At 54.8% G+C, this 14222-nt stretch overlaps 4 protein-coding genes across 4 annotated transcripts; 3 read left to right on the forward strand and 1 right to left on the reverse strand.

Moving 5' to 3' along the window:
* Nucleotides 1-1723: 1723 nt before the first annotated feature.
* On the forward strand, nt 1724-2430 carry J7T55_011332 (uncharacterized protein; the record flags this gene model as incomplete). Its single annotated transcript, XM_053133224.1, has 4 exons — nt 1724-1761; nt 1896-1997; nt 2075-2149; nt 2214-2430. The coding sequence occupies 4 exons, from the start codon at nt 1724-1726 to the stop codon at nt 2428-2430; spliced, it is 432 nt and encodes a 143-aa protein (XP_052989004.1).
* Nucleotides 2431-3806: 1376 nt separating this feature from the next.
* On the reverse strand, nt 3807-5515 carry J7T55_011333 (uncharacterized protein; the record flags this gene model as incomplete). Its single annotated transcript, XM_053133225.1, has 2 exons — nt 3807-5279; nt 5378-5515. The coding sequence occupies 2 exons, from the start codon at nt 5513-5515 to the stop codon at nt 3807-3809; spliced, it is 1611 nt and encodes a 536-aa protein (XP_052989005.1).
* A 1276-nt stretch (nt 5516-6791) lies between these two features.
* J7T55_011334 (uncharacterized protein) lies at nt 6792-7763 on the forward strand (the record flags this gene model as incomplete). The annotated part of the gene is made up of 1 exon (XM_053133228.1): nt 6792-7763. One exon carries the CDS (start codon nt 6792-6794, stop codon nt 7761-7763), a length of 972 nt encoding a protein of 323 aa, XP_052989006.1.
* Nucleotides 7764-10094: 2331 nt separating this feature from the next.
* On the forward strand, nt 10095-14012 carry J7T55_011335 (uncharacterized protein; the record flags this gene model as incomplete). The annotated part of the gene is made up of 7 exons (XM_053133229.1): nt 10095-11057; nt 11204-11428; nt 12018-12107; nt 12189-12419; nt 12481-12592; nt 12658-13716; nt 13822-14012. 7 exons carry the CDS (start codon nt 10095-10097, stop codon nt 14010-14012), a joined length of 2871 nt encoding a protein of 956 aa, XP_052989007.1.
* Between the last annotated feature and the right edge of the window lie 210 nt (nt 14013-14222).

Below are 14222 nucleotides of genomic sequence, written 5' to 3' on the forward strand. Positions count from 1 at the left end.
ATATGTATGTGATGTAGCCAGCCAGGCCCAGCCGAGCAGGCCCTTCCGCCGCGCCAGCCGCGGAACCAGCAGAAGCGCGCAAAATTGGGGGAGGGGGTAGGATCAGCGAGCGAGAAGGGTGTCCGCAGTGCATAATAGACATATTATGCAGTCGGTGCATCCGGCCCATGCAGGATTGTCGCTGCGGCGTCCCCATCGCGGGGGCACGACTGGTCCGGGAGACCAGGGCTGTCTTCCCGGTCGCACGCGTGCATCTCCTGTCTGGTAATCTTTGCCTGCCGTGCCTGGCACATCAGCAACTAAACACAGGCGGGGTGGTGTGTTGCACAGCATGAGGAGAGAAAGGCGGAGGGACGGAGGTGCGCCGGGGGAGCCACCGGGATGCGGATGCTCGTCCTGCCCGTCCATCGAAACGTTCTAGGGCCCGCCTGATTTTGTTTTCCCCGTCCTGCAAGACTGCGCCCATGCATAGATATTAAAGATCATCCGCGGCTCACCGAAGCCAGGTCCGGGAATGCCAGGCTGAGGCACAGGCTAGGACACCCACTTTGGCGAGGTCAGACGCGGTCAATAAACCGGTGACGCAGATCTATGTCCCTGTCATGCCATGCCATGCCCAGGTCTGCCTCCGGAGAGTCTCGCATGACAGCCCGGCCATGCTCCCTGTCCAACGTGGCACTCAGGGGTTCTGTGGAGCAGGTAGTAATCCGGGGAAGCATGACTTTGCAGCCGGCGTGGCACAAGAAGGCTCATCCATATCTTGTTCTGGATTGCGCACCCCGGGCCGGCATACACCCGTGCGTGCCTGGCAGCGGCTGGGTGGTGGTGGTGGATATGGAGTTGGTATCTAGATCACACAGACAGCAACGTCGGGCCCGGCCGAGTACCAAAGTATCTTGACCATATATCCAACCCTCCTATTCTCGCGCTACCACGCTTGGGTGTCTAGATACGCATCTCTCGGCTGACTTGATTCGTCTGTGATGTCTGCCTCGCAGAACTGCTGCCTCGGTTCGGCTGCCTCTCCTTGGACTAGTTGGAATCTCTGGCTATACGCACCACATCCACGCCCAGAGGTGTGGATGCAACCATTCTTTTTTTGTAGCTTGTAGCTAAGTGAACTGTCGAAGATCGTAGCCCAAAGGGTGAGCATGATATAGGGACATAATTCTTGGCCACAGGACCAACGGGCACACTAGAAAGAACACCCTTGCTCACCGCCGAAGATTGAGGCTTGGATACGGTAATGCCCACGTGTTGTATAAGCACTACGGATAGCTCCGTGCAAGTATCTTCCCATCACTACATCCAAACCTTTGACAAACCTGGAACGATATAAGCACTTCGCTGCATTAGCGTCACAGAAGACCAGGGTTAGAAAGGGCCCTGAAGGAGGGGGCCAGGTGGAAGGTGGCCGTCTAGGAGGCCCATTGCGCACATGAAGGTGTGGCAGACAGGGGCGTGCGTATCGAGGCATGCGGGATCCAGGGCATGCGGATCGGGGCGTCAAGGGACGTAAAATTTACGAGGGCTAGTAATAATTACAGAGGCTAGTAATATTTACAGAGGCTAGTAATAATTACAGAGGCTAGTAATATTTACGAAGGCTAGTAATATTTACAGAGAAAGTTCTAGTCTAGTACCTGTCCTAGTACGGCACAGCAAAGCCACCAACATCCAACGGGCAGCCGACCTCTCCAGTCCGAAGCAAAGGAAGCCGAGGATGAGGCCAAACAGATCCCGCTTCGAAATTTTCTATCGGTAATTCACTCTACAAGGTTGATCTCGGGTGAGCTGCAAGAAATTGGCACCCCCTGCTGCCTGCTGGAAGTTGCCGGACGGAGGAACAGTACCGCATGTAGCCCCAGGGTCGCATCGCATTGCACACTCATCAGCATCGAACAGCAATGCCTGAGCGGAAAGAGTGCGATCTCGCATGAATTTGTGCCGCTGCCGCGAGCGGCAGCGGCAGCGGCAGAGGAGGTGGGCGTGGAAGAGTGAGTTGTGGCAACGCGAGGTCGAGGGCGACGACGAGGGCAGAGTCGAGTGTTGGGCATCGTGATCGCGTACACAGGTTCCTTCAGATCATAGCGCTGGTCCACTACACCATCACGACGCCCAACGGCGAGGCTCCTACCCAGACCGGCAGGTATGTCATGCGTGAGGACACCGAAGTATTTGCAGCTTGTCATCACGGACATGAGAACATCAAGACGACACCAGGACATGGAACAAGATGCGATCAGCACGACCAGAGGGAGGGAGGAGGAGGAGAAGGAGAAGGAGGAGAAGGAGGAGGGAAAAGCGGTGCTCCAATTTGCACTATCTGTTATATGGCCGGTCCGACAGAAAGAACGTAACAACACAGGAACAAGACCCATCAAGCCCCAGCCACACGCACCATGCGTGATCAATGACCGCTGCGCATAGCAGCCCCAAGATTACTAGCTGGCTTGATGCCGAAAGCCCTCAGGAGTTCCCGGCATTCCTTCTATCAAAACCCTTGTTCCCCCTCCATTTCTTTTTCTGGTATTTTGTGTGGTGATATTTGAATTTTTCGAGTGCGACGTCCGCTCGCCCCCCCGGAATCGATAGTCTGAGCCATGGACACCCAGGTCAGAGTGAGAATGGACCGTGTGGTGTTTTGAGATTGAAAAGCTGTCCTTGCCCTTGCACATCAATTCTCAGGACGAAAGGCGGTTCGCAGAAGAGTGAGGTGTAGTGTCTGGCTCGAGGTGGGTGCGAGGTCGCACCATGAGCTCCAAAGTTGTCGTGTCGTAGAGATGTATGCCTTCGCAGAAGCATGCTCGCTTGGTTAGCATAGGGCACTTGTGGTGCGTTTGCAGACCACATGAGCCCAGTGTCAATGTCGCGGCTGGAAATCCGCATCCACTGCAGAGAGATCCAGTCACAGGCCAGGTTGCAGGCCGTCTTGTCCTAGCACCGAGTCCGAGCACTCGTGTGCCGCCGCCATCGTTCGCTGTTATCGCACCCTCCGCCCCATCATGAGTTCGTTCCGTTAAAGTCGTGTAAGCACGTCCGTACAGCGCACCCAATGTTGCAAAAACCCTCCCCTTTTCCTCTCGCACGTCTTTGTACCGCAAACATGCATCAGTGGATACATAATATCGTCTCGGCGCCACGTTTCAGGTGGCACATTGAGTGAGGCGAAAGAATCCGACCTCATTTTGCATTCGCACTTGCCCATGCAAGCCTGCCCGTGAATGGAAAACCATCCAACTCCATGACCGGTTCCATCCGTCTCACCGTGGTGGTACTCCGGACACCGTTATATATGATGCCATCCTTTTCGCAAAACGCCAAATACGCCTCCAGAAGAAGAAAAAAGCATCAACAAGCATAAGATCAGAGATCTAGGACCAACCCCTTCATTTTTTGGGGACCCATTGCCATTACCACGAAGCGTAGACACCGCGGCCTGCCCCCGTGTCCCTTCTTGCAACACAAATGCTGTCCAAATATCAAATATGGCCGGATTGCTGGCCGCGACGACGGCGTGCCCAACGTCCCAAGGAAAGCTGGTATCATCAGAAAAGCGTTATTGGTGGTGCCGCCGCCGAAGGGTGACGAGTGGGTTTTCGAGAGGTGAACAGCGGAGAGTGAGAAATTAGCAGGGCAAAAGGGTCCCTTCAAAGCGCGATCCGGTCTAGGATATCATCTGACTGTAAGAACCAAAGAGCATGAAAGTCGAAGAGAAAATAATTCAAAATTCCAATCAGGAATTGTGACAGAAATGAAACAAAAGAGTATCCGAATTCAACCCACAGACAGACATGACGAGTAAGTTATGCCTGTGGTGCAGGTGCTGGGGGCCCTTGACCACGGCCGCCTCGCTGGCCGCCGTAATTTTGGAATCCCCGACCCTGGCCTTGATAGCCGCCACGACCTCGACCACCTGAACCACCGCCCCGAGGACCTCCTTGGCGGTTTCCTTGGTACTGGCGGTGCTGGCCATTATGGCGGTAGTCATTCTGGCCGGGCGCCTGGCTTTGCGGCTGGGCCTGGGGCTGCGATTGTGGCTGGAGGGGTTGGGGTTGGTAAGATGAGGGCTGTGCCTGAGACAGCTGCTGCTGGGCGGGCTTCATAGGACGGGGGATGGACTCGGGGTTATCGTAGACGTAAAGACTCTTGTCGATTGTCGAGGGGATGGGTTGGATGTCAATACCCAGGTCTTGCTCAATGTTATAAAGGTTGAAGCGGTCCTCCCAGTTGATCAGGTTGATAGCCAGACCAAGATGGCCATACCGGCCAGAACGACCAATACGATGAAGATACGTCTCGGCGTTCTTTGGGAAATCGAAGTTGATGACAACGTTGACGGCCTGGATGTCGATTCCGCGGGTGAGCAGATCGGAGCACACGAGATTGCGGCAGACTCCGTTGCGGAAGTCGTGGAAGACGCGGTTTCGGGCAGCTTGAGGCATCTTGGCGTGACTGTAGAAGCAGGAGTAACCGAGCTCGGTGATCTTCTTGGCGAGCAGCTCGACACGGTTGGTCGAGTTGCAGAAGATGATGGACTGGTTGATCTGCAGCTTAGAGAAGAGCGTGTTCAGGCAGTGCACCTTCTGCTTCTCCTCTATGAAAGCGTAGTATTGAGTGATGCCGCGGAGTGTGAGTTCGTCCATGAGGTTGATCTCGTAAGGGGTGGTCATGTGCTTGTCGGAGAAGTCCTTGACGGAGATGGGGAAGGTGGCGGAGAAGAGCATGAGCTGGCGGTCCTTGGGGTGACGTCCGAGGATCTCCTCAATAGACTGCAGGAACTCGACCGAGAGCAACTTGTCTGCTTCGTCCATAACGAGCATTGGGCACTCGCTCAAGTCGGCAACGTTCTGACGTGCAAGATCTGCTACTCGGCCGGGGGTGCCGACGAGGACGTGGACGGGTTCGCTGAGACGGAGGATGTCGTCACGCAAGCCGGTGCCGCCGGTTGTGACCATGACGTTGATGTTGAGGTGCTTGCCGAGGGTTTTGCACACATGTGATGTCTGCAGGGCGAGCTCTCGGGTGGGGACGAGGATGAGGCATTGGATGCGGGAGACTTGGGGCTTGACTCTCTGGAGGCATGGGATGATGAAGGCAGCGGTCTTTCCTGTTCCGTTCTTTGCTCGTGCTAATATGTCGCGGCCTTGCAGGGCGACGGGGATGCTCTCTTCTTGGATGGGCGATGGCTTGTCGAAACCTGCTTCGAAAATGCCCATCATCAAGTCGCGCGAAAGCTTGAAGTCCTCGAATTCGAGGCCTTTGGTGTTGGTCACATCCTGCATAATGGGGGGCGAGCCATTAGCCGCAAGCTCATTTCAAGGCATGCATGCAAACGCTGAGGTCAAGATGAATCGTGTGGGGGAAGGAAACACACCTCTGTCTGGTGTCGGTTGTCCCTTGCAGGGAGGTTCAGCTTCGACTTCCAGTCGTCTGAGGAAGCTCCATCCTGCACGGTGCTTGCGCGCAGCTGCTCGGTCAAACGGTCAACGACGACATTTGATTGTTCGGACATCTTGGCTAGGGACCAAGATGGAGGATCGTATGCGCAAAAAAGGAGGTAGGCGTGTTATTGTTGGCGTGTTCAGATCCGAGTCACAATGGACCGTCTCTGGCTCTGGCTCGTTCGTCGACAAGACAAGGAATAATTGAATGGGGGTGGCTGGCGGGGGGAGGTCGCGCCACGTCGCCTTACGAAGGTCGGGGTGGGAGAAAAATGTGGGACAGCAACAGCTGGCGATCGAATAAATGATGATAAGGAGGTGTGAGGATGGTCAAGGCGTGGTGAGCAGTGGCTTTGGTCGAGGTCGCTGTCGTCGTCGAGTGGAAGGGGGGGACAGGAAGAAGGGTCGAGTCGCGATCGAGAGAGCTCTGTTTGAGAGTGATGCAGGCAGGTTTGGGCGCGCTGGAAGGATGCAGGTTCAGCTCAACAGGCTTGAAATGTGCTCTGATGGCAGTCTTGATGGCTTTTGTGGAGGTTGTGGTGTTGTTTTCGTCCCTTTGCAGGCGTTGGTGGGAGGAAGAATGTGCAGTGTTGGTTGTGGTGGTGACAGGACGATTTGGAAGGCAGTAGTCCGTCCAGGCAAGACTAGACTAGACGTTGAAGGTTGACTGACGAGCACACACTTGATTTTGCCAGGCCCCTAGCGGCTCAACGCCAGCTGCAGGCTTGAAGCAGGCAGGCTCAGACGCTGGGACGGGGGTTCCTTGTCGCAAAGCCAGCTGGCGATTGGTCAGATTGAGAACGGACTACGGAGGTACGTACCGATTCGCTCGGAGGGGTGGATCCTGCGGTACGTCGCTCGACCCCTCACCTCGCATTTGCAGCAGATCGCAGCACTGGCACCAAGATTCGATTCAAGTCTCAGTCTCCTGTGTTCTCGTCCTGGTCAGCCAAATCCACATTCATCCATTCGTTCCTTCATCCTCCAGTACAGACATCACAGATAGAACTGCCCCCACCAAGACGTGGCACGGTACCAATCCAAGAGCGTTGGAAGCAGCAAGGGACCATCGACAGACGCGGGGCAGGGCCACAAACCAGCCAATGATGGGCCGTGATTCCGTCCACCTGGAACCTGGCGTGAGATCGGTCGGCTCAGGTCCCTAGTGGACTATCTCCGCAAGCGGTCGTCGGTGGTGGTCAGTGACCCTGCAGTTTACTTGCGCAACACTGCGCATGTTTGCGCAAGTTTCCTACAGCAACCATCTTCAGTCTCGTCCTCAAATACCAGGCAGCAGAAAGCAGACACGATGGTCTCTGTCCGACGGCCTCACCCCTCAAGCCCACCATGCTCTTGAAGAAGCCCACCATCGCCCTGTGCTCCAGCGGCAGCCTCTCCTCGGCCCTCTCTCTCCACACATCCGCACCCGTGTCTATAACGTCATCGATCAGTCCGCCCTCTGCCTCGACATCGACGTCCACAGCAACTCCAGCGGCACCTCTGCGACCACTATGCAGGATAATACCAGCAAGACCGACCCAATGGCGTTCATCACGACAATACGCCACCGTCCGAGACGAATCTCGTGGCAACGATGACGACCCGGCCTCTCCGAACTGGCCCAAGTCCAAGAACCCGACCCCCTACGAGATCTTCGACCAGGCCAAGACCACCCCCTACAGCAAGAAGACCTTCTACCAGCTCGTCAAGCTCTACCACCCAGACCGCCACGCCCACACCTCCTCCTCCAGCCTGCACGGTGGCGGTGCCGGCACCGCCGCCCTCTCCCACAAGGCGAAGCTAGAGCGCTACCGCCTCGTCGTCGCCGCCAACGACATCCTCTCCGACCCGGCCAAGCGCCGCGCCTACGACCTCTACGGCGCCGGATGGGGCGGAACCTCCGACATGTCCAACACCGCCTTCCGCGAGGCCGACCGGGCCTGGCGCTCCCAAACCGGCTCCGCCGCCCACAACGCCACCTGGGAGGACTGGGAGCGCTGGCACTGGGAGAACAACAGCCGCCGCGACGGTGCCGCCGGCCGCTCTGAGCCGCGCTACATGAGCAATGGCCTGTTCGTGTTGTCGATCTGCGTCTTCGTGCTGATAGGTGGCTGGGGCCAGGCCACGAGGGCGGGTAACCATGGAATGTACCTGGTTGACATGCAGGAGAAGAAGGATGTCCGGATCAGTGAGGAGATGTGGCGCCGCAAGAGGGAGAAGGCACTCTTGACGAGGGAGGACCGGGTGGAGAACTTCTTAAGGTCCAGGGAGGGCTGGGACCATGGGCCGATTAATTCTTCGCATATGCCCAAAGATTGAGACCATGCACAGGCTGAGTGAAAGCAAAGTGTTATTTCTTCAAGCTTGCATCTTCCTCCATCTTTATGATGCCCATGTCAAGGTACTGTTGGTCCACATAGTGTTGACCACGGCCGGCTGTTGCTACGGCTGGAAAAGCCAGCATACTGCACAGGTCCGGCCTCCAAAGTCGGACACAGTCATACAGCTCCTAGGTACCTAGTGAGTACTGTGAGACAGATCTGAAGTGGGACCATGGCTCGGACAACAGCAGGTCCGGGCAGAAACTGCGCATAGGAAGACCGGGAAGGCGCGATTCGCGTCGATGAATATCTAGACTTGCGGGTGGTCTACATCAGGGTGCTCGTTGGAGCCAGTGCAAGAACTTCTTTTTTGGCAGCATCTTTCATGCCCGTACTCATACTATCCTAGCCTTCAGTAATGAGAAGACGTTTCAAGCGCCTGACTTGAATGTCATAAATGTCGTCAAACACTTATCCCACAAGCCCTAGTCATATCCGGAGAGCGAGCAAGGTACCCGTGATAGCTTCAGCAGCACGTGCGTCAAAAACCTTGCTGCAGTCGCCGCGAGGTAGGAAGGCGGCGCGCGTGGGCTGCTTCTTCTGCCACCTGAGAACCGAAGTATTCATCGCCATTTTGGTGCTGATAAAACAACGAGGAGTCGGTCGGCATCATCCACATCATTTTGTGTGTACTCTTTATGCAAGCGACACCCCTCCGGAGAATTTTCTCAGAGCTTTGCATTTACCCGACGCCAAAGAGAAGTGTGCGACTTGAACGACCGGAGCGCCCCGTTTAAGAGGCCACCATCGTGCCAAAATTCGGTGCTGCGGCGGTGGTCCGGTCGTGACAGCCTCAGCCCTGAGCGTTCGGGGCGTGACGCTTGGGTGGACGTGTGGGATCTCGACGCACATCTCTTCTTGGACCCAAGACTTTTACAGGTCTCTTGGCATCTAAGCCGTGATCCCGGGAGAGCGAGCGTGAATCGCCACACCAGAGGCCGACGTCTTCATGATGATGGCCATCATGGCGACTCAGAATGCCAGCTATGGTGTGGAATGGCAATGGTTGTGAGAACCTGCGCCAGTAGTGTGGGCCTGTCACTGATCTGGCATGCTCGGAGACCGACAGAATCCAATACGTGCACTGGCACAGTCCGCCGGTGAGGTGTGCGGTCATTTTCGAAAACTGGCAGCTGTTGACAGGCTGTCGGAAGACTGTCAAAGCAAGCCTGTTGGGAAACCCTTCTCTCTCACCCTGCCTGCCGGAATTGTCTTCAAACAGGCACATCTAAAAGTGGCAAACTGCTTTCCCAGTACGATTCTGGCATCTCGTTCAAGTGTCACCCTCCATCTTGGGAGTGACAAATGGGCAGCCAGCGGTCATTGAAGCTGTGACCTCTTCGACAGCCGACTAAAACAGCGATCTTGGTTGCGTTTCCCGGCCGTCAGGAATTTCAGATTTGGGTAGCAGGTCCAATCTTGGACTCCTCTGTCTACGACGCAACTTCCAATCACTCGATCACTTTTGTTGGTTTTCGACAGACCAAATCTGCTGGAACTACCGCGTTTCTTGGCAATTTGATCCTTTTCGGAATTGCTACTGGTAATCGTTTGTCTACTACGCGGCTTGTCTCTTCACAGACACCATACCTTTCACCAGTCTCTGCGACCACTTGATGATCGATCTTCACTCCTGTTTGCAACAGGCAACGGTTTGATTGTCTCCTCAGCCTGTGCTTTTCGTGGGAGATAACTTGGACAGGCAACATTCTTATTTTGACCTGTCTTATCTACCTTCCCAGAAACCCTAGGACCAAGTCAGGATCCTTCTGTCAACCGTTCAAATCGCAAATTCCCTCCTCTCGGGTATGGGCAGGACGTTTACCTCTTCAGACTCAAATACAGGCGCTCTCTACGCGCTTCCAACCTTTAAGAAGTTCGTCCAGAAAGCGGTGGTAGCTTTGATACCATTCAGGACTCATTTCCTATTTTCACTTTCCGATTTTCGTCATCGCGTTAGTTGCTTGACCCAGAGCTTCTGCGACAGCCTGTTCGTCCGTATTTCCTGACAATACCCGCGGAGGCCTGCTTTTAGTTCTTTTGCATCATTTCCAAACTGCAATTGTGGTATTTGCTCCCCATCCAACTCCGATCCTCACCCCTGGACTGACATTCTGTGTAGTTTGGGAGTGGGCCACATCTTCTTGCTCGCCGAGCTTTCCAAATTTCACATCGTATTAGATCCACCTCATCTTCCCGTTTCCAGCTGTGGATCAACCAGGACCATTGCCATCTTGATATTGCCGTTCACCCAGCTCAGCCAGTCATCATGCCGCCTCCAGCCATCGCGAGGATTGAAGCCAAACTGCGAGCCCAAAGGAATGGCGATACCCCGCCTCTCTCTCCGTCTCCCAAAAAGGTTCGAAAGCATGTCAAGAAACCTGAGAAAGGGATGAAGTTTTCGAGATTTCCGGCTGAGATACAGCAAATGATCTGGGCCCACGTCATACAGAAGCCAGCTTGCCATACTTTCAAAATCCTGAAACCAAGACGGCCCATCACCGGGCCTGGTTCGAATGCGCCATGGACAATCGACCTCCAAGCTATTCCAAGCCATTATGACCCGTCGGCCTACCGTCAATGGAAGTCAATGCTATGGAACCGGAACTACAAGCTCCCACCTAAGACAGGAGATGAGAACCGAGAAGGCAAGACAGAAAGGGACAAGAAAGGGAAGAGCAAAACGGGAGAGGAGAAGAAGAGATCGAGATTCGAAGAGCCAAGGCTCGACGAACGAGACCTCGTGAAAGCAGATAATGAGAAGGCAAATCTCGAAGGCTCCAACAAGCCCATCACCCAGAAGTCACATGAGGCCTTTTCAAAACTCGCCAACATCAGCTTCCAGACTGGATTCCAAAATGCCATGATTAAATTTCAACCCATTGTCTTGAAGACTCCAAACATTTACCGCCGCGGTGCTGCCATCGACGTTGCCACAGATCTGGTCATCATCGAATTTGAGCGAGGAGAGACAGCGGCTGCGTCAGCCTGGTTCGAGCATTCCACCCCTCGGATGCAGATCAACGGCATCCGTCACCTAATGCAGGATTTCAAGCGTGTGGCAGTCCACTACAAGAAGACTCACAGTGCCGCCAGTGATCGCGGCCCCTTCCAGTGCTATTGCCCGGCTGCAGCACGGATGGGATGCTTTGATTACAAGGCTTGCCCAATGGAGCAGGCCTGCTTCTTAGATTGCTTTCCCAACCTTGAGGAGTTCTACTATGTGATGGATGTGAGGCTCAAGCGAGAAATGACTTGGTTTGACCAATACAAAAGCAAGTATTCCCTCAATTCTGGTCAAATCAAGCTCACTAATACTTCGACGCAGATCATGCGCGCCAGCGAGGTTACGAACTCAGAACATCTGACGGGCCGAAGAGCGCCCCTTTCCAGCTGGCGCATTTCTCTGACATGCAGAAGGAATACCTTCAACTCTGTCCGAAGAAGTTTTTCGAATTCCTTCCCCTCAAGTTGCGCGACAAGCCTGTGGTCCCTCTCAAAGCTATGGATGAACCACGTGATTGTCTCGTGAAGGTCATGCAAATCTACAAAGGTCACCAGGGCAACGAGGTCTTCATCAACCCTGTGGATGATCGAAAGAAGGTAAAGTTCGGCTTGTTGCTTGGTTGCGACCTTGAAGGAGAAGGCGTTCGCAAGGGGGCTTAAATTCGGTTCTCTAAGTCTGGTTGTTGGCACACATCATGGCATGAGCAATTAGGCCTATCTCTAAAAGTCCTCGTTCTCGGCATGGGAACTGAGTCAATTCTTTTTGGGCGTCCTCATTCTCACGATGATATCAAGTGGGAGTGGAATTGGGAAGGTGGATGGTTTGCGTTGTTTCTCCCAAGCTGGCGGCATGGGATCTTCCTTTTCGTGGACTTTTCGAGACACGGTACCGAGGAAAGCAAGAAGAGCTTCTCATCAGTTTAGTTGATGAATTTATTACAACTTTTTGGGGGCCAACTGCCTGATCTTATCCAGCTGCTTAGATTTTAATTGGCTCGTGCCTGGGTAGAGACCGCAGCATACATAAACCTAGTTCTGCTGTGGACCGGCGCGATCCGGTTCCGGTCTCGCCAAGGCGGTCGTTCGCCGGAGACACCGGCAGCCCAGTCGATAGATGCACCTTTTCATGCATCTGCACATGCAATGCTGCAATGGCTGCCACACCTCGGCCTCTCCATTGTTGAAGCTGATCATGGCCGGCTCCTTCAATCGCTTCGCAACAAATACGGCTGGTCTGCTGGAGATCGCCGCCGACACACTGACTGCCACGAAGCTGGTACGTGCAAATTGACTCACTCCACCGGCATCGCCTTGTTCCGGACCAGAGCCTTGATGAGATCAATCTGACGTCTCACAGGCACTTTGGAACTCTCGTGAGAAGACACTGCAGTCATGGCTCTCAGTGCCTACCGGTATCCTTGTGATCCTCACGGCGTGCTTCGGCGTCGACACCCTCTTCAAACATGTCTCGGTCTCATTCCCTGCCTCCGTAGCGTGCATGTTGCTGCTCTTCGCCGGCCTCTGGATCTGTGAGCTGGTCATTGGAGGCCATCGAACGCGTCACATTGTCGCTGTCATTGACGTTCCCGTGAGTATCTCTCGACAATCTTGTGCGCCAAAGAGAGATCGTGAGCTGATGTGGTGGACAGGCTGGCTGGTCGCTGCGCTGGATAAGCATCCTCTTCACGCCAACGTTTATTACGCTGCCTCTGAGTCCTCCTATCAGAGCCGTCGAAGTCGGGAAGATAATCGCTGTGTTTGGTATGTCAGCGGAAAACCTCGAATGGTCATCGCACAGTTCGCTAACCATTGCGTGTCCCACGCAGCTGTCGGCTTCGTCGCCATGTTCGTTGGCACGGCTTACATGACCCGAGGACTACAACTCGTCACTGGCTCGCATAAGAAAGCCCAGGCCACAAGGGCTGAAGAGCTGGGGCCCCAGGAAGACGAGATCGACCTCACCAGGACTCCTCCTCCTCAGGAGACCCCTCCTCTGTCCACAGATGTCTCGGCGCAGACATCAGCTATCGCTCTCGATGACCTTACTGCACCGGGTCAGTCCCATGAACCAACCCATATCCAACCCATCACCGAGCATGTTCCTACCCGTGCAAGCCCAGACCTCCCAGAGCCATTTGCGAGTCCGCCACCACTTCCGTCACAAAGTCCGCCAGCTCCACCACGAGCACGCCTCTGGGCTGCCATCATCCAGAGGCATGTCAATACTATTATCTACCTCTCTGTCCTGATTTTCGTCGGTCTGCCCATCTACTACGCCAATGGATATGCCATGCCCCTTCAACTGAGCTTCACAGTCCTAATGTACTTCGTTGCGCTATCTCTCCCACCAAACTGGAAACAAGTCCTCCACCCCGTCATAGTCTCAGCCCTCCTGGCCGTCCTCGGCCTCTGGCTCTTCGGCCTCGCCCACCGCCAGTCTCTCAACAGCATTCTACAACAATACACCACAGGCAATAAGTACCTCCAGCTCTGGGAACATGCGACCACCAGCCCCACAGCAAGCCACCTCCCCGGTGCAGGTGACATCCTCTCTACGGTGCTGGACGCCTCCATCGTCAGTCTCGCCCTGCCCATGTATCAGTACCGGCGCGAGCTGGTTGAGCACTTCGCGGCTATCATTGTGCCCAACGTCGTCCTCAGCATCGGCAGCCTGTACGCATACCCGTCCATCTGCTTCGCCATCGGCATCTCGGCGCAGCGCAGCCTCGCCTTCGCGAGCAGAAGCCTGACGCTCGCGCTCGCCATCCCCGCCACGTCCAATCTGGGCGGCGATGAGAGGACTGTCGCGGCCGTGGCGATCATGAGTGGCGTTGTTGGTGCGCTTGTTGGTGGGAGGGTGCTGACTTGGTTGAGGATTCCTGAGGGTAGGTACTTGTTTTTCTTATCCTTTTTCTCTTGTTTTCTTTCCCCCATCGATGTTCGTTTCCTGAGGACTGGAACAGCTGACGTGTCCCATGCTGTTGCAATAGATGACTATGTCACTCGCGGCGTGACGCTTGGCGCAAACTCTTCCGCTGTCGCAACGGCGCTGTTGCTTCGGACGGATCCTAGGGCTGCTGCGTTGTCCAGCCTGTCGATGAGCCTGTTTGGAACGATTACTGTCTTGTTTACCTCGATACCGCCGATTGCGAATGCTGTCAAGTCGCTTGTTGGGCTTTGAGGACTATGAATGCGTTCTGGTTGGGTACTTCACGAATGGACTGAATAGCCTGTCTGAATTGCAAAGTTGCGCTGCTTAATGAGTACATACGTAAGCCCGCATGTCACCCTTGTGTTGTTGTGGATTCTATGAATATTCAATTGTTGCAACTCCATCTCCGCTATCTATGTCATTGGATCCGCTAGCACAATGTTCAATGTTTCAATCTCA

This window comes from Diaporthe amygdali (genome assembly GCF_026229845.1).
Source record: "Diaporthe amygdali strain CAA958 chromosome Unknown NODE_35_length_488319_cov_65_809586, whole genome shotgun sequence".
Classification (NCBI taxonomy): Eukaryota; Fungi; Ascomycota; class Sordariomycetes; order Diaporthales; family Diaporthaceae; genus Diaporthe; species Diaporthe amygdali.